Source organism: Ammospiza nelsoni, chromosome 21, assembly GCF_027579445.1.
Source record: "Ammospiza nelsoni isolate bAmmNel1 chromosome 21, bAmmNel1.pri, whole genome shotgun sequence".
Taxonomy (NCBI): Eukaryota; Metazoa; Chordata; class Aves; order Passeriformes; family Passerellidae; genus Ammospiza; species Ammospiza nelsoni.
Genome location: NC_080653.1, coordinates 5,619,812 through 5,647,140, shown reverse-complemented (window position 1 = coordinate 5,647,140; position 27,329 = coordinate 5,619,812). Strand labels below are relative to the sequence as shown.

The 27,329-nt window shown below is 53.9% G+C and overlaps 1 protein-coding gene across 1 annotated transcript; it reads right to left on the bottom strand.

The window, feature by feature from the left end:
* Window positions 1-2,710: 2,710 nt before the first annotated feature.
* On the bottom strand, window positions 2,711-27,329 carry SH2B2 (SH2B adaptor protein 2). Its single transcript, XM_059486893.1, has 9 exons — window positions 27,224-27,329; window positions 17,015-17,902; window positions 14,678-14,779; window positions 10,707-10,798; window positions 8,508-8,602; window positions 8,154-8,336; window positions 7,847-8,040; window positions 5,868-6,039; window positions 2,711-5,066 (listed from the first exon to the last, which is right to left on the bottom strand). Exons 2-9 carry the CDS (start codon window positions 17,873-17,875, stop codon window positions 4,750-4,752), a joined length of 2,016 nt encoding a protein of 671 aa, XP_059342876.1. The 5' UTR covers window positions 17,876-17,902; window positions 27,224-27,329; the 3' UTR covers window positions 2,711-4,749.

Below are 27,329 nucleotides of genomic sequence, written 5' to 3'. Positions count from 1 at the left end.
AAGTTGGGCTCTGGGTTTCAGACAGCTTCGTGCTGTGCATGTGGAGAGGGTGACAGAAAGGGGAACAGAGAGGTTGGGAATGGCTCCTTCTGAGATTTATAGTTCATTTGTATGGCCTGAATTTATTAAGCTTCTATTCTCTTCCCCTTTCTGTGGAGAAAATCGGAGCTGATCCTCAGGTTCAGCCCTGTGTTTACAAAAGACTTTTCAACCTCCGCTGAGGTTGCTATGGAAATCACACTAGTTTGTGTCTCGTGTTTTTCTTACCAACCTGATTTGTAAAAGAATGGTGTGAATTTAGTGCTGGCTGAGTTCCCAGCTGGCCGCTGGTCCTGGAAGGCATCCTTGCAGTCTCAGCCCTGGCTGGAGCAATGCAAACAGCTTCCTCCACGCTGTCTGCCAGCTCCCCAGCTCCTGTGCCTGCAGCTCTCCCAGCCTTGGGTTGTCTTCAGCACACCAGGACAGAAACCATCCATGCCAGGCTGCACTCAGCCCTGCCAGAGAGACACCAGAGGCCACAGCAGGTCCCCTGTCCCCTCTGTGTCACCACATTCTGTTTTACAAAGCAGAATTGCTGCAAACCAATTGAGTTTCCTCTGCTGAGTCCTAAGCACATCTGACCCCTAACGTTTCACCCTGTCTCTTCCTCACAGCCACTTCTGCAAACACCCATCTTCCCACAGGAGGGCTGTGAATGATGAGCTGCCAGGACTTGGCCCTCCCGTGCCAGTCCCCATGGGAGGAAGGCAGAATGGCAGCCTGAGGACTGCAGGGAGCAGCTGGACCCGCTTGCCCAGAACGTGGCTTGTTCCAGCCACAGCTCACAGCCCCAGGAAACAGACACCTGCCTGTCATCAGGCAGAGCCCCTGCAAACTGTGGGGCAACAGACCTGGGAACATCTCACTCAAACTGTGATTGAGGGAGATGGTGCAGACTCTTGATGCATTCTGCATTATTTACTTTTAAAAATCTGGGGAGGGGGGAAAGACAGTTTCTTAGGTCATACAAAAATAGAAAGTATTTCATCAAAACACAAAGCCCACAACATCAGAGTGCTGGGCTGGAATCTGGGCAGGACTGGGCTTACTGGGGTCAGTGGATTTGCATTAGAACAGGGCAGTGTTTTCATAGGTCAGTGCTAACAAAACTCAGCTCTCTGCTCTTTATCCAAGAAGCTCATTTGTGTTTCTGAGGAGTTCTCTTAGCAAAGGGATCCTTCTGGAAGCACTGCAGTCCTTTGCTGAGACAGAACCTGCACGTCAGGCAGGAGCAGCCTTGGAGCTCCAACACCCACGTGAAACGTGGGCAGCTGCTCTGCTGAAATCCCTTTGCATTTTTGTCCTGTTCATGGTGCGTGCCAGGGCACAGCTCAGCACCAGCATCCCTGCAGCCCCTTCCAGCATCCCTGCATCCCAGCCCAGCATCCCTGCATCCCAGCCCAGCATCCCTGCAGCCCATTCCAGCATCCCTGCAGCCCCTTCCAGCATCCCTGCAGCCCAATGCAGCACCCCTGCAGCCTATTCCAATATCCCTGCAGCCCATTGCAGCATCCCTGCAGCCATTGCAGCACCCCTGCAGCCATTGCAGCATCCCTGCATCCCAGCCCAGCATCCCTGCAGCCATTGCAGCACCCCTGCAGCCCAATGCAGCATCCCTGCAGCCCATTGCAGCATCCCTGCAGCCCCTTCCAGCACCCCTGCAGCCCATTGCAGCATCCCTGCAGCCATTGCAGCACCCCTGCAGCCCATTGCAGCACCCCTGCAGCCCAGTCCTTCTCCAGCCCTGGGCAGAGGGCACTGCTGGCACAGAATCCAGCCCACACGCTGCTGAGGCTGCTTTCCCCTTGTTTCACCATCAAATCTCTGCATTCGATGCTGTTTTGTCCTGCCCCTGCCCTTCCAGCCACCCTGTGAAAGGAAAGGGATGTTTTCCAGCCAGACCGATGCTGTAATTAGTCAATTTGCTAATAAGCTGAGGTGTGAATGGCTTTGTGTGAGGCAGGAGGAGCAGCTGTCCCCAGGCACAGCCCTCAGTGTCACCTCCCCAGCTGCCCAGCTCCTGATGGATGAGCTCTCCGGGAGCCGTGAAAAGGCTCTGGTGACTTTTGGGGAGGGAATGTTTTTGTGAATGGATCACGACACAAGCATGGCCTGATTACCGAGCTGAGCAGCTCCCTCCACCCCCCCAAAAGCCATGTGTTAGCTGCGTCTGTCACTGCTTAGCTGTCACAGTACAGTCTGGGACAATGCTCCAGTTTTCCCAGGGGATTCTCAGCAGAAAAGAGCACACTAGGAAGACACACAACGTCAGAGCATGAGGCACAGTCTCCCGGGAGAGATGGAGGCAGAGGAGGGGGAATGACAGGCCATGGGAGATGCTAGCACAGGCCTTTAGCGAGGGAGGGGCATTTTCACAGCCCAGGGCTGCTCATTCCCCATTATCCTGCACTACTGACTGACCAAAGTTAATACCAGGCTGGAAGGAGAGGAAACCCTGTCCTCTGGACCCACCCTCCTCCTCCCTCTGCTCAGCAGAGAACTCTCCTCTCCCTTACTCCTCTCTTCTCAGTGCACCCCAGCCTGGCCCCAGCTGCCCAGAGATCCCAGCAGGGTCTGCACACATGAGACATGACAGCATCCTCTCTCTGTTTTTCTTTTTTTTTTTTAGGTAGCAAATCCAGCAAAGCCCAAAGCTCTTGCTCACACGCTGTTGTTTTTGCAAGTGATTTTATTTTAAAACTGGAACTCGAGTTCTCCATTTGTTTAACAAGTCCCCCTCCCATCCCCTTTCTTTTTTTAAATAAAATTAATTTATTCTACACAACAGTAAACTCTTCCAGACTCTTCCCTATTTACAAATTAACATTTTTTGCTTGCAGATCATCGCTTCCCCCTCATTTTCCTATCCTGTGCCACAGAAAGTGAGAAACAAAGCCAAAATCTGAAGGTCTGTAAGGCAGTGCTCCCATCCAGCCTTCTGGATCCCACCCTTGGGAAGAACCAGAGTGATGATGTCTCTGCCAGATCTGGAGATCTCCCCTCATCCACCGTGTGTGTTAAACCATCAGCCAAGAGCATCCAGCCTCTCCCTGCTCCTCTGAGCTGTGTGAGGAAGGAGAAATGCCCTCAACAGAGCAACCTGCTCCTGCTGCCCTCTGAAGGGTATGTTTGAGGAGAAGATGGCATTTGCTGCAGGAATGGGATCCATCAGGATGGTCTCACACCATAGGAGGAGCCTTGAAGACACCTCCCCTCTCCTTTTGTGAGTCAAGCACTGGGGACATGCTTTGCTAGCTCAGGAAAGAAGGCACCTAATAAATAAAAATTTGGCCAAACCCAATTCCAGGCAAATCCAAAGGTTTTTTTTTTTTTTTTTTTTTTTTAGGTTGTGGCTTGGCTTGTACCTCTTTGAACTAAGTGATAACTTCTAGCAGCTAGTAGGGTCTGCTCTACCTGGAGACCTGTCCAGACACTCCAAAGCCACCTGGCTCAGGTCCTGTGAGCACTGTCACTCCTGTCACTGCCACATGAGCAGCAGGAGTCCTGGTGCTGGGTAACAACCTGTGTCAGACAAACCAACGGGATGTACAAAAACTTTGCAAGCAAGGCTGCCCTTCTGGAGGGTCTCCCACCCCCCATGAGGCACAAACCTGGCCTGTAAAACCATCCTCAGGGCTTCCCTGGCCTGTTGGAAAAGAATCAATGTAGTGTTTTTATTCCTGGGAGCCCAGCCAGGCAGGAATATCTGCTTTTACCTGCAAAGCAAAGCTGTCCCTCAGCTCTGGACACAGCCCCTGGTCTCTGCCTGATCCCCTGAGACATCCCAAATGACCAAAAACTCATGTAAAGAGGAGGTGGTGTCATGTTTTCCAAGGTTTGCCTTGAGCAATGGAAAATATTGCCCAGCTGTGGCAGAGAGCAGGCAAAAGGCTGATGCCCTTGTGGAGAGCTTAGGTTTTGAAAAATCAAGGAAGAAAGGGAGGATGAAAGGGTTATCCAGGGATTCTCTGTCAGTACAGCAAGGAGAGAAAGGAAACAAAGGGACAGAAAAGGCAGGACAGCAGGACAACCCTTCCTTGAATGCAATTCATTAAGCTTTGGGCAAAAACCTTCTTCTGTCAGAGGGTAGGAAACACGTGCCCCAGAGGGAGCCCAAAAGCCAGCGCAGATAAACCCTCAGGCCCTCTCAGTGCTCCATGTGTGTGAGAAGAGTTCCTGCATGGACATCTGACACATTTCCATGCTCATCCCAACATGCCAGAGTCCCTTGGCAGCTGGTTTGCAGGATGATGGTGCCACAAGGATGTTGGCCATGCTGGGCTCTCACCCCAGAGGGGACATGCCAAGGTGCCTTGGCTGGAGGATGGAGCCTGGCACAGCTTCGGGTGCCATCCCACAATGGGCACAGCCAGGAGGAGCTGCAGGGAGCCCAGCTCAGCCCTGGGAAAGAAAGCTCTTGGTCCGGAGGGAAGGAGAAGAGGCTGCAAGCTACAAAATGGCACTGACTCTGAATTTCAGCCTCCCACACTGCCAGCACTGCCCCAGCCACGGGGCTGGCACCAGATCCAGCAGGGACATTGCCCAGCACTGGCACAGGGCATTGCCCAGCACTGGCACAGCTCCCACGAGCAGCAGGGATCGAGGAGCACGTCCCATCCCGGCTGGGTGGCTGGTGGTGGCAGGAGGAGGTGGCGAGGCCGGTGCAGGTGAGGGGCACAGCTGCCCCGCTGTCCCCCATGCCCGGGGGGCTCAGTAGAAGGAGTACTGGTTTTCCACGGCCCGGGTGCGGCTCCGGGCGCTGTCAGCCTCGTGGTAGTCCTCGGCACCGGCGGCAGAGGGCTCCGGCCGGCGCTCGGCGCTGTCGCTGCGGCTGCGGGGGCCCAGGGCACCCTCCAGGCGGTGGTAGGGTGCGGGGGCCGGGACAGCGGGGGCCACGGGCACCCCTCCCTCGGCGGGCGGCGGCACCGGCGGGCCCGGGGGGGCTGTGCTGCAGAAGTAGTGTGGAGGTGGCAGGTCGACCCGGCAGCCCGGCGGCTGCGACACCAGGGGTGGCGGGGGACCGGTGTCTGCAAGGGAAACACGAGCTTGACTCCTTCTGTGCTGCCTGCGGGCTCGGCCCCCTCCCTCTGGTACCTTCCCACACCCCCTCTCCATCCCTGACCCTGCTCTTGTCCAACCCTGCTTCCTGCTCTCTCCCAGCATAGCAGGATGCTCCGAGCCTGCAGACATCTCTGCTCCTCTCCTGCCCGAGCCAGGGCACTGTCACCCATAGGGATCACAGGGCACTGTCACCCACAGCCAGGGGTCACAGGGCACTGACACCCACGGCCAGGGGTCACAGGGCACTGACACCCACGGCCAGGGGTCACAGGGCACTCACACCCACAGCCAGGGACAGGGATCACGGGGCACTGTCACCCATAGCCAGGGATCACGGGGCACTGACACCCACAGCCAGGGGTCATGGGGCACTGACACCCATAGCTAGAGCCAGGGCACTGTCACCCACAGCCAGGAATCACAGGGCACTCTCACCCACGGCCAGGGGTCACAGGGCACTGACACCCACAGCCAGGGATCCCAGAGCACTCAGTGTCACCCACAGCCAGGGACAGGGGTCACAGGGCACTCAGTGTCACCTACAGCCAGGGGTCACAGGGTGCACTGGCACCCACACTGGCACAGGGGTCACACCAACACATCCCTGCTGCTGCCTGGCCTCAATGCCCACATTCACTGGGTGACACCCACCCTGGCACACCTCTGGAGCCACACACATCAGCAGGGCGCTGCTTTAGGGAGGGAATCCCATGGGCCTGTCTCTTTTTTAGGGACAATACCCCAGCCCCCAGCAGCCTGGCACCCACCTGGCTGCGGGCTCTGTGCCACCACGTAGCTGCGCAGGGTGATGTCGGCAGCGCCGCCCGACTCCAGCGGGATGGGGTGCGTGTGGAAGTGGCGCAGCATGTCAAAGATGGTCTGGAACCAGAGGTGCTGCACGTGGCACTGCCCGCTCTCGTTCAGTGACAGCCGCAGGTGCTGCAAGGGCAGGGGGCATGGGGTGAGATGGGGGTCTGAGGGTGACACTCACCCTTGCAATCTGCACCGCCATCAGCCAAGGGAGGTGTGCTCCTAACAGGATTGTTGTCGCAGACATATTTTTATTAAAAATCCTTTCTTAGGATTTTTCCTTCTGAGAAGCTGAGAGGCCTCAGAAACAAAACATAAACAATGGTTATCTGCTGCTGTGGGATGGAACAGGTGCATCTGTGATTGGTCTCATGTGGATGTTTGGAATTAGTGACCACTCACGGCAGAGCCAGCTCTCTCTCTCTCTGTCCGAGACACAGACCTTTGTTATGATTCCTTTCTTTTCTATTCTTAGCTTAGCTAGCCTTCTGAGATGAAACTTTTCCTTCTATTCTTTTTTGTATAGTTTTAATGTAATATATATATATATATATAAAATAAAATAATCGATCAAGCCTTCTGAACATGGAGTCAACATTCTTGTCTCTTCCCTCACCTGAAAACCCCTGTGACCAGCATCACAGACTGTTGCGTTTACCCTGCTGCAGGGTGTTTCCTGTAAAACCTCACTTTTACACCCAGTGTACCTCACTTTTACCTCACTAAAGCCCCAGGAGCAGTTTGACCCCTCCTGGATGAACACCACAAAGAAACACACACAGAAAGGTGTCTGGGTATAACCAGGAGCAGCTGAAGCTCTGATTCTGGGGGTCACAGACAGCCTGGAGAAGCCTCTAGCCCACCTGAACTACTTCTTGCAAGGTGACAAGAACAGGCAATCTCTGCTAGAAAAGGGACCCAGCAAAAAACTGCTTGTGTTTTTTTTTTTCATAGTGCATCTGGGTACTTCAGGGCATGGAACAGACAAGAAGAGGGCAGGGGAAGGTGTGCCAGGCTACACTGAGCCCCCATGTGTATTTATCCATATGCTCACATGACAGGCACCAATCCAGTTGGGAAAGTGTAGAAGGGGCTGGGCAGGATGCAGAGGGGTCTTGGGGCACAAGGGCAGGTGCCCCTGAGGGAGGGGTGCAGCTCCCTGCAGAGCTGCTGCATTTGGGGTCACCCACAGAGCAAGAAGGAGCCTGAGGTGCTGGGCAAGGCTGGCACTAACATGTTGGGGAAGATGAAACAGGAAAGCCTTATAAATTTGATTGCCTGGCAAAAGATTTTGAGAATATAGAAACTATAAGTGAGACTGAAATGAAAGCAAGCTTTGAGATACCTCAGTTACTGAACAACTGGAAAACAATGGTGTGGCCAGCTGAAGGTGATCCCCTTTTGATGGAACAACACCCTCTGCTTGCAGACAGCTCCAAGGGTCAGAGCAGACCCTACAGCGTGGCAGAAGGGGCCCAAAGAGGAGTTTTTAGGGTTTAAAATGTAACACAGTATGGTCATGTAATGATTCTTATAGGCTGTATGGAAATGCTGTAGGATTTGTATATTGTACTGGATTGGTTAGTGAGAATCAGAATATTGAACACAGAAGAAGATTTATGGTATTGTAATGGGAATTTTGATCTCTTACCCCTTTTACTCTCTTACCCTCTCATCCTCTGTACCCCTCTCTGGGGCCTGCTCTGAGCTGTGGCTGGCAGCTCCCAGCAGGGCCCTGCACCCAGGCCCTTTGCAATAAACCCCAAGTTCCTCACTTGGCTGCAGAGATATCTGCTCTCTGTCTGTCCCAACCGTCCTACTCCTGTCACTCCTACACTGACATTCACGGAGAAGCAGAGCACAGGGAGAAACAGAAGAGAGAGAGGAGCAGAGGACAGAGAGGAGCAGAGGACAGAGAGGAGCAGAGGACACCCACCTTGGCTTTGCCCTGGAAGTTGAAGGTCAGCACGTACTCCCCGGGCCGTGTCTCGCTCTGCCGGATGACGAACAGGCCGTGGCTGCGGGCGCCCCCAAACAGCACCAGCTGGGCTGCCTTGATCCGGGACAGGGTCCCGTGGAACCAGGGGAAGTCAGACAGGTTGATCTCAGCCTCGGCCTCGCTGTCCTCCCCTGCCCACAGGGACAGCAGGTTTTTAGGGAGCGCCTGAACATCACCCCCCCATCTCCTCTCCCTCTGTGCACCCTCCAGAGTGAGATGGGTGCTGCATCCTGCATCCCAGTACCTGTGAGGTGCCCACCAGCAGTGGGGCAGGATTCCAGCGTCTGCAGGAAGTTTTCCAGTGGGACGTGGGTGAGGAGCTCCCCCAGGGAGTCTCTGCCCCGGCCAGGGGGCACAGGGACAGAGGTGGCCATGGCAGCGTTGTGAGAGCTGGGCAGGGCACACCTGTCTGGTGGCCTGGGTGCCTCTGGAAGGGAAATTGCATGGGATGAGTGCATGGCCCAGCATCACTGTGCAAAGCTGGGGGCTGTCCTGCTCTGCAGGCAACTGTGCTGGATTCTCCTGGATCTTAGAGACACCTGAGGGCTAGGTTATGGCTCTGAGGGAGTCCCAGACCTTCCCAGATGTAGTTCCTTACCATCATTCAGGAACTCGCAGCTGGACGAGGTTGTCCTGCCTGGCAGACAGGGTCCCTGTGCACAGGACACCAGCTCAATGTCGTCCCCACTGTCCCTGGAGGAGAGCACAGACAGAGACACACACATGTGGCACCTCCACTCACTGGCACGGAATGGGGATTTGGCCAAACAAAATTCCAGTGTGATCCAAGAGCACATCCTATTGCCCCTGAATTCCTCCCAAGGGGTTGCCACTGCACCAAGAGCACTGAGAAGCAGAGTAGCCACCAAACATGACTTTTTGGGGGTGAGAAACCAATGTGGGAAGGATGAAACCCTTGAGAGTCCACACTGTTGGTCATGCTGGTCGGTTCCAGCTGCAGGATTTGCTGCAGGATTTTGTGGGTTTGGAAGGAAAGCTGTTACCTTGACTCTCAGTGCTTTGCACCCACACACCTTCCCACCCGAGGGCGCTTTCACTTTCACCCTCTGCGAAGGGAATTACCCACCCACAGGAATTCCATCCCTAAAAGACATAAACCACTAAGTCAGGAGGCCTGGAGCAAGACAGCAAGCGGGAATAGAGCCAAGGAGCCACTCAGAACATCCCTGTTGCCAGCCCTCCCCGTGCACTTCAGCACCCTTCTTGCACAAGCATCCGACTTGCTCCACATCCTATTTTTATCCCAGCCACCAGCAAGAGTCCAGAGCTGCCCACAGCACTCAGCAGCTCTTGCTTCACACACAGGGCCACGTGGGCACAGGCAGCAGGGGAAGCTGCTGAATTATTTAGTGGCCAGCGAGTGAATCAGCCATGGGGAGTCATTCAGCTGCAGCCAGTTAAAAACAAGAAGGGAGGAAGGAAACCAAAACCAACAGAGCTCTGCAGAAAAGCAGTGGCTGGGCGCTCAGGAGGCAGCTCCAGCACGCAGCCCTTGGCAGGAGCATCGGGAGCTGATTGAGAATTCGCTCTTGGCGCCCGGCGTGTGTGGCGGTGTATTAAACAGCTCGTTATTATTTGCTCTGCAGTTCATTATTATTTGCTTTACAGTCACGTCCGGGGGACAGAGCGGGCTGGTGCTGGGTGCTAAGCAAACAGAGAGGGCTGGGAGGCTGCCAGGGGCACAGACAGGGCCAGAGCCAGGGGCTGGCACGGGGACATGAGCGGCTCCTGCGGTGGCTCGAGGGCAGCACGGCCATGGTGCTCAGCTCCAGCTGGAAAACCAGCACTGAAACATGGAGTGAGGGAAAAAAGGCCTTTTTCCAGCCTCACATCAGCAGCCCAGCCTCAGCAGTGCTTTTAGAGTAATAGAATCACAGAATGGTTTGGGGTGGAAGGGAATTTAAAGCTCATTTCGTTCCACCCCATTGCCATGGGCAGGGACACCTTCCACTAGCCCAGGTTGCTCCAGGACCTGTCCAACCTGGCCTTGGACACTGCCAGGGATGGGGCAGCCTCAGCTGCTCTGGGCAATCCATGCCAATGAATTATAGATTTCAGGAAACAGCAAAAGGAGCAAAGATCTGGAGTGCACCAATGCATCCTCCTGTGAGATGCATCCTCCATGGTGACCAAATGCCTCCCTCTAGCAGGAGGGGGCAAAGGCAGCCTGGAGGGAGCAGGAGCCTCTCCACATTTGACTGTTCCACATTTGACTGATGTTTTCACTACTACAAGTTTTGGTTGTTCCAAAACTGTGCCAAGAAAGGCAGTGCCACGGTTTCCCCAGGGCTGGGACTGTCTGAGCCAGCAGCACCAGTCCCTGACACAATTTGCTGCAAGTGCTGGTGAAACAGCAGATGAGAAGTTTTGGCTGAGTTATGACTTTAATGACAACACTGATGCCACTGTGATAGAAATACAAATAAATCAATTCAACCAGCAAAATCTTAAATATAACATGGATGCTAAGGTGGAAAAAAACATGGAAATGGCTCAAATATGGTATAAAAGCTTCAGAAGGTGGGTGTCAGGAACTTCCTGCTTTGACGCTGGGTTTCCAGGTCACCTGCCTCTGCCAGGCTGAGGGGACGTGGGGCAGAGGAGGGTGAACAAGTGGCCAGTGCATCCCTGGCAAACACAGGCTGCTAACTCTGCCTCCAGACCTCTGCCGGGCACTTCCTGTGACAAGCCAAGCAGCAAAAACTGCATCTGGGTAACAGCCCATGCTCAGGCAGCAGAGCCCAGCCCCACAGAGCCCCTCCCCAGCAATCCTTACCCAGGGTCGATGCAGTCCTGGATATCAGCCACCCACGAGTGCTTCTGCAGGGAGTCGATGGTCTCCAGGATGTACTCGGCCCCATTCTCCACCTGCAGGCCAGGTGGGATGGAGTCAGCTGTGCCAGGCTGCTGCCCCCCATCCCAAGGGAAAACACAGCCCAGAGCCCAGCCAGACCCACGAACAGCACCTCAGCTCAGCAGGAGAGGATTGGTGTCCCACCCTACCCCAGCATAGGGGTGACAAGGGGTGACCCAGTGTCCCACCTCATCCCAGCATAGAAGTGCTGAGGGGTGACCCAGAGGATCAGTGTCCCACCCCATCCCAGCACAGGGTGACCCCAGAGGATCAGTGTCCCACCCCATCCCAGCACAGGGTGACCCCAGAGGATCAGTGTCCCACCCCATCCCAGCACAGGGTGACCCAGGGGGGCAGTGTCCTACCCCATCCCAGCACAGGGTGACCCAGGGGGTCAGTGTCCCACCCCATCCCAGCACAGGAGTGCTGAGGGGTGACTCATAAAGATGCATCCAAGATGAGCCCTGACCAAGTCTAGCACTCAGAGGAAAACCCCACTGCACCACTATCAGCAAATACAAGTTTTTTACAAGGTTTTTACAGCCTCCACGGAAAAAACACACCTGGCTGGCAGTACTGGGTACATGGCACTGTGCCCAAGCACAGACAGCATCCCTCACTCCTGGGGCACCTCTGTGTCCCCCCAGAACTAGCTCTGCACAGCTGTAGCAGAAACCACACTGCTCTCTGCCCCAAAACCCTGCCAGACCCAGGAATTTTAAACCTCTCCTCCATTACCTCTTCTGCCTGCTGGTTCATGAGGCTTCTGATTGCAACAGAGTGGGAAAGAAACCCACTTTCACAGGGAAAAAAATAATAAATAAAAATTAGGACACAAAAGAGCCTCCAAACTGTCCAGACCAAAGGGGCTGTGCCATTCTGGGGCTGGGCAGAACCAGAAGCTCCACATCAGTGGACTCAGATGTCCTGGGATGCTCTGTGCTTCTAGCAGCTTTCCCTGCATCCCTCATGGAGCCTTAAACATCATGTTCTGAGGTGGCAGAGCAGCCCTGACTCTGGGAGAGTGTCACACTGCCAGCTGAGACAACCTCCAAGCAAATTCAATTAATCACAAACAACTGAATCACCATGCTGAAAATAAGCAGGGAGGGCAGGGAGCAGAGCCCTGGCTGGGGCTGAGCAGTGACCTGGACCCCAGCAGAGGTGGAGGGGAATAGCAAAGATCCCCCTCCCCAGTTTGTTTAACTCAAGAAAGGATCTTCTCAGGCTTTTTGAGGGCAAGGCATGAAGCTGACGTGGGAGATGGGGCTGCTCACTCATGCAGAGCATGACAGCAAGCAAAGCACGTGCAAGGCTTGGGTATTTTGCAAGCACCTGCTTGTGCAATGGAAAAAACTGCATGTGCTGGGTGTCTGACGGGCTCTGGGGACACACTGGCTGCTCATTTTTAGGCAATCTGGCAGGAACTATTTCAGTGTGGCCTCCCCAGGCAAGGCAGGGGCTTTTCCAGCCATAGTAACATCCCTAAATGAGGCAGGGGCTTTTCCACCCATCATAACCTGTGTGTTGTGTGTGAAGGTTGAGACTGGGCTCCACATCACACAGAAAGGGAAACCACAGCACCCAGCTTGCCCACCTAACCTGCTAAACTCAGGGTGCTTCGCTCCCTCTGCAAATCCAGCCAGCAAAGGGGGAATGGGAGAGTAAAAAGATGTCCCAGCAAGGAGCCAGGCAAAAAATGAATCACAAATAATAATGGATGTGAGAAAAGGGGAGCAGCATCCTGTGCCAGCAGCTGGGAGGGGAGAGCAAAGCCTGGCTGGGGGGCTCCACACTGTGCTTGCTGGCTCTGCTCACTCAAAGGATCAATTGTGATCAATTCCCCTGGGCAGGGTGAGAGCCAGGACAGGCAGGAGCAGGAGGTACCTGGTAGAGCAGGTATTTTCCAGCTGGCAGGGTTTGGAGCATTCCAGAAGTGCATTAAAGGAATGGCTGGAGCAGTCACCAAGCTGTTAGCAGTGGGAGAGGGGAGACCATGTCTGGCTTCAGAAGATGGGAAGAGGGCAAGCACAGAATTTTCCTCCAGGAGTCAGAGAAACCATCTCTCACAGGCACCCAGGAGGCATCCCAGAGCTGAAACCTCCTAGAAGGGATCTGTCATGACCAAGCCCATCTGCTCATGCTCGTGACACTCCAGGGATAGGGAGAAGCAGTGGCACCTCCTGGGTGTTGAACCAGGATGAGGACATCAAGCTTTGGACACTGATGTGACACATTTGAGGTGGGGCTTGTAAGGAGATCTAGAAAACGTGACAAGAACCACATTCCAAGAGCAGAGATCGATGGCTGATGGGTTGTCAATGGCCAGTGGTCAAAGCTGAGGGATGTTCTCCTTTTCCCATCAAAGGCTCTCTGTGTGTGCTCCTCAGTGATGAGCACAAAAGAATGTGAGGATATCTGATCAATTCATGGATGACATCACACTGAAAATGTGTTGGAGGACCAGGCAAGAATTCAAAGGGTCTTGTCAAAGCTGAAGTGGAAGAAGAAGCTGAAACCAGCCTTGAGCTCAAGGACAGGGTGAGCCCTGGGCTCAGAGTGATCACAGTGGGGAAGCACGGCTTGGGAGCAGTTCTGCAGAAACCACCCCAGAGTTACACCAGCCCACAGGCTGCCTGTGAGTCAACATCATCATCATCATGGCGTGAGGAAAGCACTGCATCAGCTTGGGCTGGACAGAGAGGAAGAAGAAAGGAGAAGCAATCCTTCCCATCTGCTCTGGGCCACAGCCTCATGTACACTTTGGGGCGTTCCATCTCCAGAGCCTGCAGGGAAAGCAGGGAGGAGCTTGGGCTGGTCAGTCTGGAGAACAGGAGACACTTGAGGCTGGCCTTTGAGGCACAGAAAACAACAGCTGAATGAGCCTCTGTGCCCATGGTGGGCACTGACCATTGCTGAGGCTGAACAGCAAGAAGCCCTTGGGGAAAGGGAAGGTGCCAGGAGAAGTTGTGTGACCTTGACAAGGAGCTGGATTTGATGGAAAGAAATTTCTCCTGGGAATGCGTGCTTGGGCCAGGTGGATTTCAAGGCTTGGGAGCTTTCACAAAGCCAGGCTCAATTTCCCCCCTTTTCATAGTTTTCTAAGCTTTCAAGTAGGTTCATTCAGTCTGGCCTCTCTGTTCTGCATTGCCACACACTCTGGGGGAAAAGCATCAGGAAGAGAGGGGTTTAGAAGAGGTAGAACAAAGAAATGCTCAAAATCTAGTGGTCCATCACTGTCATGGTGTCCAAGACCCTGCAAAATTCAGCCCTGATCTGCCATGACAGGCTGTTGTCTTCCAGCAGAGCAGGAGACAGCATTGAGCTAATTATTTGCATGATATGGAAAATTCTGAAGTAAGAGACTTTCACTCTCTGTTCATGCCCCCAGACTCATGTGTGGTTGATCCCCAGGGTCTCACTGGTCCCACAGAGCTGTTCCCATAAAATCACTAAGGCTGGAAAAGACCTCCAAAACCATCAAGTCCAACCTTTGACCAGCTGCCACCTCATCAACCAGACCACAGCACTAAGGGCCATCACAGTGTGTCAATGAAACAGCCACCATATGTCACCGATGTGGGACAGCAGCAGCCACAAAACCACAGGCAGCTGCAGCAAGGAGCATTTTCCCTTGCAGGTTGTCTCAGATCACTGATTTAACCCATCTCCTGGTGACACAGAGAAGCCAAACCCCATTGGTGAAAGCCAAACTTGATCCCAAAACACCCTGGTGTCAGCTGGAACAGGCAGGAATCCTCCGGGGAGCATTTGTGCTGTTGGCATCTCAGCTCTGAAAGCCAAGGCAACAATCCCTTTGGGGTCTGAGCCTCCTGCACTGCAGGGTGCAGGTGCAGAGGGGGCTCCTGTAGGGATCCACACCCTGCTCTCACCTTTAGGACAAAGGTGTTGTCTTTGTCAGGCATCTCCAGGGGCATGGTGGTGCGCACCTCGATGATGGCTGACAGCGGGATGCTCACCTTGGGTTTGGAAGCCTGAGAAAAGGAAAAAAAATAGCAAAGAAAATAAATGAAATCAATGAATTAAAAAAAAAAAAAAAAAGTCACTCAATTGAATCAAACTGTCCCTGGGGACAATGCAGCAGGGCTCTCAGAGGCAAGATCAGCTCAGCCTGTGTGGTTATTACAGAGGGGGAATAAACAGCATTGATTTCCCTCCTGTGCCTGATAACTCTGAGCTCTGTGAATTAAACCAAGAGGAGGCCCAGTGGAAGACAGGGAGGTGCTTTTAAATGCCAAACCACCCTTCTTGCTCCAGCGCAGGCTGATGTGCCAGCTCTGCCAACACCACTTAATTTCTCTCCATTTTCAACCCTCTCCCGATGGAGAAAGCTGTGCTATCTGATGGGGGATGCTTCCCATGCAGAAAGCAGCCCCGTTTCTCCAGCACAGGAGCAGCATTTCAACCAGCAGCCTCAGCCATGCAGGGAATTTTAATTACATTAAAATCAAGAAAAATGAATTTCCCCTAGGGCCCCTGGCACCCGCTGGAGCCTCGGTGGGGAGGCAAGACCCGGTGCCTCCCACTCCGAGTGTTTGCTGAGCAACAAATTCCCCAGATATTTGTTTTAATTATAACAAATCCCCACAAAGAAGCTCGTGGAGCTGCTCTCCAGGGCTGGTCCCCTCCAGGGCTCTGGGATTTGGAGCACTGCAGCTGCAGGAAGCAGAGATGAGATTTAGTCACCAGGACCTGCGCCTGGTGCTGTGGATGCAGTGGGTGGGACGAAGCCAGCAAGGAGCTTCAGGCTGCAAGTTACCAATAACGGGCCCAGTTCCCATTTTTATTGGGAAATAAAAATAAATAAATCCAAGACAGAACAGAAACTGCTTTTTCCCTTGCAGGATGTTTCGTTTCTGCCACCCCCAGAGCCCCAGTGCTGCCTGCAGACACGTCTCAGCCGTGCAAGGCTCTGCCCATCCCTGGGGAATTTTTCCATCTCAGTGTTTGCACAGCAGAAGGTCAGAAAGGAAGCAGCAGCTGCTTTGAAAGGAAAGGAAACAAGGTGATAATTCACCCCTGAGCCAGAGAAGGGTCTTAGAATCACAGGATGGTTTGGGTTGGAAGGGACCTTAAAGATCATCTCATTCCAACCCCCTCCTCTCCAGGAGGGTTCTTCCCTTTAAAGGTTTACAGACATGGCCATAGTTTTTGTAGGGTCTGTGTAAAAACAAAGCTGTGGGCTGCTGAAGCAGAAAGCAGTTTTCTTCCAGCTGTGCCAGACTGGTGCCACTTTTACATTTGCCAGATGGAAAGCAAGATGGGATGAGAGGAGAAAGCTGTAAACCAAAGTGGGGTGTGATTATAACAGAAGAGCAGACAATGTTCATAAAAGTTGCCATAAAATAATTTCAAAATTGATTTTTAGAGGCAAATCAAGATACACTAAAAAAGGAATCCCTCTATGATCTCTCTCTTAAATGTTTTAAGAGCAGCAGTTGTTCCATTTTAACCCAAGTTTATTTTCTCTTTGGTGCAGCTGACACACCAGGCTTCATCAGATCCTCTATCCACAGAATGGGTTGGAAGGAATCCTTTTCCACCCCCTGCTATGGGCAGGACACCTTCCACTAGCCCAGGTTGCTCCAAGCCCCATCCAACCTTGCCTTGGGCATAGCTGGGGCAGCCACAGCTTCTCTGGGCACCCTGTGCCAGAGCGTCCCCACCCTCACAGGGAACAATTTCTCCTCAATATCCCACCTATCCCTACTCTCTTTCAGTTTAAAGCCATTTCCCCTTGTCCTGTCACGCCATGCCTTTGTTAGATGTCCCTCTCCAGCTCTCCCATAGGCTCCCTAGTGGGCACCATGGACATTGGGGTGGTTTCCTTCCAGCCAGACCCCATTCCTGGGCTGAGGAAGCCCCCAGTCCAGCCCAGAGCAATGCCCACCATCCGTACCCACGCTGAGCTGCTCTCCAGAGAGATGCATTTGAGTTCAAACTCATGTTTTATATTTTCTCAGAAGGTGAGAGGCACAGACCAACACCAAGAGTGCAAGGTTCATTTTGGCCTGCAGGTTGGATGGGTTTCAAGCACATTTTCCAATCCATTTGCACCTCAGCCACACAGCACCAACTCTCCCTCTGGACCAGAGCTGGATTTCAGCCCAGCTCAGCAGTGGAAACAAAAAAAAAAAAACCCAAAAGCAAAGCCCAACTGCTGCTTGAATTTCTTATAAAAACAACAATGGACACAAGTCAGGGCTTACCTTTGGAGGGACATAAAACTCCAGGAGAAACCTCTCCCCTTCCACCTTCACAGCTTTGCGCAGCAGGAGGCGGCACTTCTGCCACTGCGAGCTGCCCACACAGTTCGTGTCATCGGCCACCATGTAGCGCAGCGTCCCCTCCCTCTGGATGTCCACCAGCTCCACCTTGGACGAGGGCACCTTGGACAGGCGCAGCTTGTGTGTCCATTTCTCCCGAGGGTCCCCAGGCTCCTTGCCCCCGGCCGGCCACGGCTCCCTCTCGGCTCTGCGCCCGCCCAGAGCGGCCTCGGCGCCCGGCTCCGGAGAGGATTTGCGGTGCCACATCTCCTTCATGCCATCCACCACGCACAGGCTCATGTTCCTCAGCGAGAAACCTTTCTTGAACTTGGGCTTGGCAGCAGCGTGGATGGAGACGTCCTCTGAGCTGCGGGACTGCCCGTAGGAGGAGACTTTGTGAGCCTGCACCTGCTGGGCCGGGGTCAGGTAGCGGCTGGCGCCCAGCGGGGCGTCCATGCTGTCCAGAGACTCCGTGGATGTCTCCTCCTTCCTGGGGGTGACCTCCCGCCCGTAGGGGACGTGGCAGTTCTGCAGCCCCACGAAGGGCACGATGTTGTACTTGGTGGGCGAGTCAGACACGAACACCCTGCTGACCTCCAGGCTGAAGATGTCCAGGAAGTTGGCGGTGAAGTGGTGGGAGAAGGAGGTCTCTGCCCCGGGGGTGTCGTAGTGGGGGTTCTCCTTCAGGAACTGGCAGAACTTCTGGGCGAAGTCCACGGCGGCTGCCTGGGCGTGCAGCTTGCAGAACTCCCTCCAGTCGGGGAGCGGGGAGGAGGGCTCCTGGCACAGGGCATCGCCGTTCATGGCTGCCCCATTCCACCTGCCGGCGGGCTGCAGGGTGAGGACACGGGCTGAGTGTGGCATGGACGGGGACACAGACTGTCCCCCAAAAACAGGGACATGGACACAGACTGTCCACTAAAAACAGGGACACAACATCCCATCCTGGTCCCAAAAACAGGGACATGGACACAGACTGTCCACCAAAAACAGGGACATGGACAACCCAGCCTGCCCTCCCACATGGGGACATGGACAACCCAGCCTGTCCCCCAAAAACAGAGACATGTCCAACCCAACCTGTTCCCCAAAAAACAGAGACATGGACAACTCAGCCTGTCCCCCAGAAACAGAGACCTGGATATCCCATCCTGTCTCCCAAGAACATGGACATGGACAACCCATCCTGTCCCCCCAAAACAGGGACACAGACAACCCAGTCTGCCCTCCCAACCAGGGACATGGACAACCCAGTCTGTCTTCCCTCAAATGGGGACACAAACAACCAACCCTGCACCCCCAAACAAGGGCATGGACATGGACAACAACCCTGACCCCAAAATGGAGGTCGCCCCTTGCCATGATGCCAGAGCTGGTCTGCAGCTCCAGTGCAAAGGAAAATGCTGTGGGAAAGTGTCTGTGTGTTGCTCTCTCTCCATCTCAGCCACTAGGAAAGAATCTTGGCCCTGGCAGCAGCCATAAATTGTACTTATTTCACGATTATGACCATGCAAAAGCATTATTGATTTCTCATGAAACCGCTAAGGAGTCCCCGAGTGTTTGCCTGCAGGATTCCTCTCACTCCGTGTCTGCCTGGCCATGGCACAGCTCTCCACAGGGGCAGGGAGCACTGGGAGTCCTGGAAGCATCCACCCAGGGCAGCACCTTCCCCTCTGCACCCCACAGCTGGTCCTTCTCTTTCTCTCCAGTCTCTATTTCTGCCCTCATCCTTTGCCACATCAATTTTGGGATTTTGCTCTCCCTGCTGAGCATCAGCTGACAGAGAAGCCAGGACAGGTTCTCAGCAGAGGCCCATGAGTAGGTGGGGTGCAGGGGGAAAAGGAACAGAAGCCAGACCCAGGAGCACACCAGAAGTTGACAGGAGCTGCAGAGCAGACCTGAGAGCCCTTGGGAGAAGCATCACTATGCCCAAACCCCACACTGGTCCTTCTCCCAGTGGCTGTGAGACTGGCAGGGCCTGTGAACAGTCAGCTTGGTGCTCATATTGCACTTCCCAAATCTCTACCTGACTATGGGCAGCATGAAGAGCCTCCCCTGGGGGACCCCAGCAATGACTGCATCTCAAAAATCACCTCCCAGTGCCAAAACTGCTCATGGCTGCTGGTGCTGGTGGGCCTTGGCTGGGGCACTGCTGAGCCCATGACCCCAAACATCTGGTCCCTGTGTCCAGACATTTTCCTTCCTCCACTCCAAGGGCAGCAGTTTGGCAAATCCATCTCAGCTGCTCAAACACTGGGTGTCTGTGGGATCCAGTTCTGGAAGGGCAGGACAGTTCCCCCAGGTTTTGCTGTTCTCCATCACAGAGCAGCTCTTTCCCTGGATTTTGCTGTTCTCCATTCACACAGCAGCCCTTTCCCTGGATTTTGCTGCTCTCCATTCACAGAGCAGCCCTTTCCCTGGATTTTGCTGCTCTCCATTCACAGAGCAGCCCTTTCCCTGGATTTTGCTGCTCTCCATTCACAGAGCAGCCCTTTCCCTGGATTTTGCTGTTCTCCATTCACACAGCAGCCCTTTTGCTGGCGAGGGATTACTCCTGCTAATAAATCACGCGCCGGATCCCGCCACAGCTTACACGGCCAGTAATTAATTACTGCTCTGATGAACGGCACCAGCCACGGATCAGGGCGGGCACTGGGGACTGGCATAACCCACTCCTTATCCTCCAGACCCCAGGCAGGGCTGAGCCCTGAAGGCTGGGATTCAGAGCAGCAGCTGTGGCCAGGAGCTGGTTGCCATATCCCCAGCACATCCCTACGGAGATGAGTTCTCTGGGAACACCTCCATCCCAGAAAAGGGCCCTCAAACCCCCCCCCCCGAAACAATGAGAAACCCACACAGGCAACAAAATCCCAACACAAACATGACACATGTGGCATTTCCTCACTGTTAAGGCAGGGATGCTGCTCAGTGCCCTGGCTGTGCCAAGGAGGTGCTGAGGACAGGCTACACATGGGCCTGCACTGGCTCCTCACATCCCACAACACCAGCAGAGCTCCAGCTCTGCAGAAATCCCTGGCAAAGGTCTCCCCAGCATCACAGGGATTTCCCGGAGACCTGAGCAGGGAGCCATGCCAACTGGGAAAAAACCCATCCCTGCAGTTTAGGAGCAGCCTCTGAATTTCCCCGAGAGACATCAGCACAGCAGCAGAAAATGCAAAGCTGTTTGTTACCCGCCCAGCAAATGAAATTCCTAATTATCCATCCATCACCAAGCAGAGGATTTAAAGACTCTGCCCTTTGAATTGAAAATTCACAACCCCAGCTCTGCCATGGCCCAGGAGCTGCCCTGGCACCAAGCCATGGGCCAGGAGTATTTGGGCTCAGGGAGAAAAGGGAGATGGAAAGGATTCTCCTGCTGCCAATCCAAGCAGTCACAGCCAGAGCAAGGGAGAGGGAAAGGGTGCAAAGGGAAAAGAGCAGGAAGGGGCTTGTGGGGGAAAGGGAAAGCCCCTTGATGATGGGTTTATTTACATTTGCCCCGGGGCTCTGCTGGTTTCCCTCCCATGAATTTGGGGGAAAACACAGCTCCACATCCCTCTCTCCCGGAGGGACTGGTGCTCAGGGCCTGCCTGTTTGCAACCAAGGGATGGCAAGCTAACAGACTCTGAGGGGTTAAGGAAAAAAAAAAAAAAAAAAAGGAAGAATAAAAAAAAAGGCACTTCAAAAAAGATAAAGCCCCAAACAAAAAGCCTCAAGGAGATCCAGGCATGGCAGCCGGGCTCCGGCTCGGAGACGCGCACGCAGAGGCATCACAGCATCTTCCTTTCATCTGCATGGGGATGACAGACTTTAAAAAGGCCAATTTATAAAAATGAAGCCTAGAGGAGAGACATCTGGCAGGTCTGAGGAGGCGGCGGCGGGGATTACTAACCCTGTGTCACATATCCAGGATATCCAACCCCCCGGCCCGGAGCACAGCCAGGATCCAACAGCCAGGATCCAGCAGCACAGGCTGGGACTCTGTGGGGTGGTTTAAGGGCAGCTCCTGGGACTGCAGAGCCATCCCCGCCCCTGATTCACCTGATTTCTGCAGGAAGCAGGCTCCCAATTATCTGTGTAGATTTACCTTTAATCTGGATGCCTGCACTCCCCTCCATACCAACAGCTCTGCCCCACTTCTTGAAATAACTTATCATGCCACAGACAGCATCCCCGGGCAGAGCGGTGGAAGCGGAGACCAAAATAAGCTCACGATGAAAATAAGCAGCAAATCTGCAATTGCTTTTTGGAAAGGGCCATCCCCTGCCAGCCCAGCTTCCTGAGGGCTGCAGCACACTCCAGGCACCTTTCTAAAGAGCCAGATCCTCTGGAAGTGCCCTCAGCCCACTCCAGAAGTGGCTCAGGGGCCACAGCCTTGAGTCCTTGAGTCCCTGGCCTGGGTGACATAAGAGGACAGAAAAATAAATACATAAAACGGGGTGGTTTGTTATAAAGAAGCCATGAAGTGGCAATCATGGCATCAGGCTGGTGGCAAGCACCTAACCCACCTGCACACTCCTCCAGGGCAGAGCTGTGCCTGCTGCCTCTCTCATTTGGGAAACTGAGTCAAAACTTAAGAAAAGAAGACAAAAATAAAGAACTTCTGGGGTTTGCCAAGTGGAAACCCAGGCTGGGATGACAGGTGAGAGCCAGCTGCTGGCAGTGATTTGGGACACCTCTCCCACCAAGGTGTGCTGAGGCATCCCCTGCTCCGGAGTGGGGGGGACACATGGAATACTCTGGAAGTGGAAGCAAAGCTACTGACCTCAAGAAGAAATGAAATTTAAACTGTCAGCAGAAGCGCAGGAGACCATAAAAAAACAACTCCTCGGTGAAGCAGGAGTCAGGGAGCAACAACAAAGCCACTGGGATTTGCTGAACCAGAGGCGTGGGGAGGAACCAGCATCTAATGAGGTGTTAATAACCCGAATGCGCAACACCGGTCATGGGATGGCCAGCACAGCCTGCCCAGCACGGCTGGCTCTGATGGCTTTATTTAAGGAAACAACCCTAATAAAGAGATGTTTCCCTTCCTCCCAGAGCGGCACAGCCAGGCTGGGACAAAGTGATCCGAAACTGAGAGGGGGAAAAGCACGGTCTGCCGTGAGCAGCGACCTGAATCCATCCATCCATCCATCCATCCCTCCACCTCCAAGCTGAGCCCCTCCATCCATCCCTCCACCTCCAGCCGCGCGGGGAAACCGCCAGACAGCAACGGGAAAAGAAAAGGCAGCTCAGGAGGCAAAACCTGGCTCCAGGACAAGGAGATGCCAGCCCAGCCCCGGCCGTCCCGCTCCTGCTCGGTTTCCAGCAAGATCGATGCCACTCAAAGCCCCAGCTGGTCACGGCGATCCCGCGGGAATGACATGAGGAAACCCAGGCACCTGCTGCCCCAGAAAAGCGCCTGACCTAAGCGTGCCGTGCCAGAGGAGATCCCCGAGTCACGAGCAGGGCGCAGAGCAAGGCGATACCCCCGGCCCCCCCAGGGGATGCTGCTGGCAGCGGCTCTGACACACGGGCAGCTCCTGGAGCCCGTCTGCACAAAGCCCAGGCACTGCCTGCCCTGGGCACACGGGACAAAGAGGGTCGTTTCTTGCCCGTTTTCTCTTTTGAAGATGTGTCCTATCAGCATCTCCACCCCAAAACCTTGTCCTGGGGAAGGGGACAGAATGAGCAGGCTCAGACTGATGGCAGGACATCACCACACCAAGGGGATACCCTTATGTCCAAGAGGAGGAAAGGTTCATTTCTTGTCCATTTTCTCTTTTGAAGATGTGTCCCATCAGCATCTCCACCCCAAAACCTTGTCCTGGGGAAGGGGACAGTGGGGCAGAACGGGCAGGCTCAGATTTCACAGCATCACACAGAGCTGTGGGAACACCCTTATGTGCAAGAGGAGGAAGGGTTCTTTTCTTGCCCATTTTATCTTTTGAAGATGAGTCCCATCAGCACCTGCACCCCAAAACCTTGTCCTGGCCACCCAGCACTACTGAGTGCTTTGGGGCATCCTTTTTGAGAGCTGGGCTGCCCAGTGGGACCCCTCACAGAAAAAGGCACAAGGAGCCTTTTCACTCCAGAAAAATCTTTTTTCTGGGGTGAGGGATGAGGGATGCCAGGAGCTGATCTGGCCCCATTCCACTGCTGAGACCTGAAGGCTGTGACCAAGTGACCTCCTCCCTTTGTCACCTTGAGGACCCTTCCCAGCCCTTGAGACCCACCAGAGCTTTAATGGCATGCAGAGGCTGAGCTGAGGAAGAGAGAAAACCATAGGGGACAAAAGCAGAAGTCACCTTTTGCTTTCACACCCCCCTGGACCCCTGACCACAGCCCTGGCGTGGGAGAAGCTGATTTCTCTCCATGCTCCTCAGTACTCCATGCACTATTTATACTATTGTGATCTTAAATCAGACTGCCTGTCTGAACCAGACAGAAATGGAAACATTCCTTGTTCCTCTCATTTACTGGCCATCCCACTAAAATATTAATTGAACAGCATTTTGGCCTTAAATTTTATAGTCAAACCACCTGCCTTGAACCAATCCCTCAGCAGGAGCAGGCTTTAACTCCCTGCCCAGATGCACTTCAGGGTCCACCTGTCACCTGCAGCTTAGAAAAGATTTTTCTGGGATGAAAAGGCTCCTTGTGCCTTTTTCTGCTGCCCAGCCCAGCTCTCAAAAAGGATGCCCCAAAGCACTCAGTAGTGCTGGGTGGCCAGGACAAGGTTTTGGGGTGCAGGTGCTGATGTGACACATCTTGAAAAGAGAAAATGGGCAAGAAAAGAACCTTTCCTCCTCTTGCACATAAGGGTGTCCTCACAGCTCTGTGTGATATCCTGATTCCAGCCCCACAGGAACCAATGCTCCTGAAATTGAGCAGATGGGCCCATGAGAGCCCCCAGTAAAACCTGAGATTTTCTCCATCTCCCACTACTCTGACCATACCACAGGGTTGTTCCTCTCCCTCCCCTCCAAAATCCCCCGCAGTGGATGTTGTACTTCCTGTGCTGACAGCTGCTGGAAAATAAAGACAAGTTCATAGATAAGATCCACTGGATCTTAGATAATCTTTTCTCTGAGTAATTCCACCCAGCTTGCAGTGAGCCACTCTGCCAGCCCACTCATGGGGCTGGAGCATCATGCAAGCCACCCAACCTGCTGGTGTTGGGGGACCTGGGGGACACCTCAGGGTCCCCAGGGTGCAGTGACAATGATCAGCAAAGCTTTGGTGCATCATGAATGCAGCTTAGAGCTTGGAGGCTGTGTCTGGGATTAAAGGAGAGACACCCCCTCAATGCCCCAAAGGAAAATCTATTGGAAAAAGGAAATAAATGAAAACCCCAGAGCTTTGGGTGAAGGAGGTCAGAGGCTGTTGTCCATTCCCCCTCACTCAGGTGCCACCTCACGTGCCTGTCTCCAGCTAGAGAGCTTCCCACAGAAAACCACCCAGTCCAAAGTCTATTTTTAACCACCACAATAGCAGAGCCTCCCCCGAGGAGCAGCACAAGCCCTGTCCCAACCAAGCAATCTCACATTTCCCTCGCTAAGCCTCGATTTCCTTCCGCCTCTCAGCCCACAACAAAACCCTTCTCCTCCTCCACCTCCCACCTTCCCATCCTCAGAAAACTATTTGCACATCCCTCCATGCCCCTCCAGGCTGGTGTGCTGTGGGTGCAGAGTGTCCTGCACACCTGTTACACATTAACCACTGACCTGGCACCTGTAGGCAGACCCTTCCTGCACTCAGAAATGCCAAACTGGAGCAGGAGGTTCATCTGCTCAGCCCCCTCCCCTGGATGCACCCCAAAACTCTGGGGATTTAAAGAAAAAGCCCTGCAACATCAACCCAGCTGCACTTCCCAAAGTGAGTGCAAACTCTTTAAAAGAGATTATTCTCTCCCTGGGGATTGCTGTGCCATGGAGGAGCTCTTTGGGGGTTTTTGGGGAGAGAGCTGAATGGATGCTCAACTAAAGCAAATCCTGATGGATACAGCACTGTCATCACTGGGGATCCCCCACCATTAAGTCATAGAAACCCCTAAGATTGTTTTTCAATTACTGCACATAATAAACATGAGATAAAGTTACACAGTTCTGTAGGAAATTTTCTTATTATTTTTTTTTTACATTGCAGATCCAATTCCCCACACGCATCACTGTCTCATACCCGCCTGCAAACAGCCTTAAACTGCTGCCTAATGCTATCTGAGCTGGGGAAATTCAATTCTACCCAGCGCCTCACCCAGGACTGCTACAATCACTGCTAATTGCTTAAGTGGTGTATTAAGCAAAATAAAAATTCCAGTGGGCTTTGAACCACCCCCCCCCCCCCCTCAACCAGATGATGCCAAAACACCCTGTTACAGCTGCCAGCCCTGGCTGGAGAGCCAACCTCAAATATCCTTCTTCTCTTCACTGTGCAGGGATGCTCCTGGGCAGGCAAAGCTTCGTACCCAGCCTGGCCATGACCACACCAGAGGGATCCACAGGCTGTGTTTGACTTTGCCACCCCTCTTGCCAGGGTTCTGGGGTGCCACTGCAGCCCCAGGGTCCAAATGCTGCCAGGAGCCAGTGAAGCAGGGCACAAACATCTGCCCAGTGGGACCCTGGGGTGGATGCACACTGTCCTCTCCTGTCCCCCCACCTGTGGGTGTGGATGGATGTGCGGCTCATCTCAAATCCAAACCCTGCACAAGAGCAAGCACATTCTCCAAAGCCCTTCTGGTTTTCCCTTTAGCAAAAATCAGTTGTGGGATGCAGTTTTAGGCATGTTCTCTCCTCCTCACCACCATGATGGAGCCAGCTGGAACTGAATTTCTGGGAGCACCCAGGTTCCCCCTGCCTGCACAAGGATGGGGATCACTGAGCCAGGGGCAAGTCCCCAACCCTATCCCAGCACCTCACTGGCATCCACGGGCAGGGAAAGCAGCTGAGGTCAAGTGAGGGTAGCCTCAGGCAGGAGGGGAATGATGCAGGAACCTCAGGGCTGGAAGGACTGCCCTGGGGCATCCCAGGCAGCCTGTGTCAGCAGGGCCAGCAGATGTGCAACCATCATCAGGTTCCTCTGCTTCTGCTGGGAAGAAGAGGAGGAGGAAGAGGAAAGGCATCAACCAGCAACATCCTCATCCTGAAGAGATGGGTGTTCTGCCTCCAAGGAGGAAGGGCAAGAGGAGGCTGGACATAAACACACTGCCATGAGGGTGGTCACAGTCCAGGAGAAGAGGGGACAGACCTCAGATCAGCCAGAAGAGGTGGCCCTGCAGTCAAGCAGCCACTGCAGCCCTGAACCAGCTGAGGAACGAGGGGATTTTAACCCCAAAGCCTTGACCAGGCAGGGCTGACTCACCCTCCTCGACAGTACAGGGTCACTGAGCTGGGTGAGACACCAGGCAGGGCTGGCAAACCTGTGTGCTCCCCAAGCTGCAGCAGAGAGGATTGTGCAGCCTTTTAAAGGAAACACTCAGCCCTGGGCTCCTCTATGTTACAGTGATGGTGAGACACTGGGAAATACCACAGAAGGACACAGAGAGAAGGTCCAAGGGCACTTGCCATCCCATCTGAGCAGATCTCCTGGCAGCACACACCCACCTGTCTGTACAAATGTGCCCTCCCCCAGGGAAAGGGGGCTGAGCAGTTCAGAACAGCCTGTGTGCTTTAGGAGGATGATTCCTATTTAGAAAGGCATCCCCAGAAATCCATGGTCCTTCTCCACTCTCCCAGCAAACCAAACCAAAAATCCTCATGGAGGGCAGTTCTGAGTAATCATAGAATTGTTTAGTTTGGAAAAGACATGCAAGATCACCCAGTCCAACCATTCCCCCATGTCCCCTAGTGCCACATCCACACCTCGGCTAAATCCTCCAGGGATGGTGACTACACCACTGCCTTGGGCAGCCTGACAACCCTTTCAGCAGAGATTTTTCCTAATATCCAACTAAACCTCCCCTGGCATAACTTGAGGCCATTTCCTCTTGTCTAGTCAGCTGTACCTGGCTACAGTTTCCTTTCAGGCAGTTGTAGAAAGAGAGAAGCTCCCCCCTGAGCCTCCTTTCCTCCAGGCTGAGCTCCCCCAGCTGCTCCTCATCCACTCAAAGCCACAGGAGCAGGGTCTGTGGGGGTTTTGGGCAGGGTGCAGGGGGGGACAGGGAGGTTTTACCTCCTTTCCCGTTCCAGTTCACAAGATCCCCGAAGCACCGGCAGCGTGGCTCTTGCAGGTCAAACGCATAACTCCAACCGATCAATTTCCACACTGGAAGGAAGTA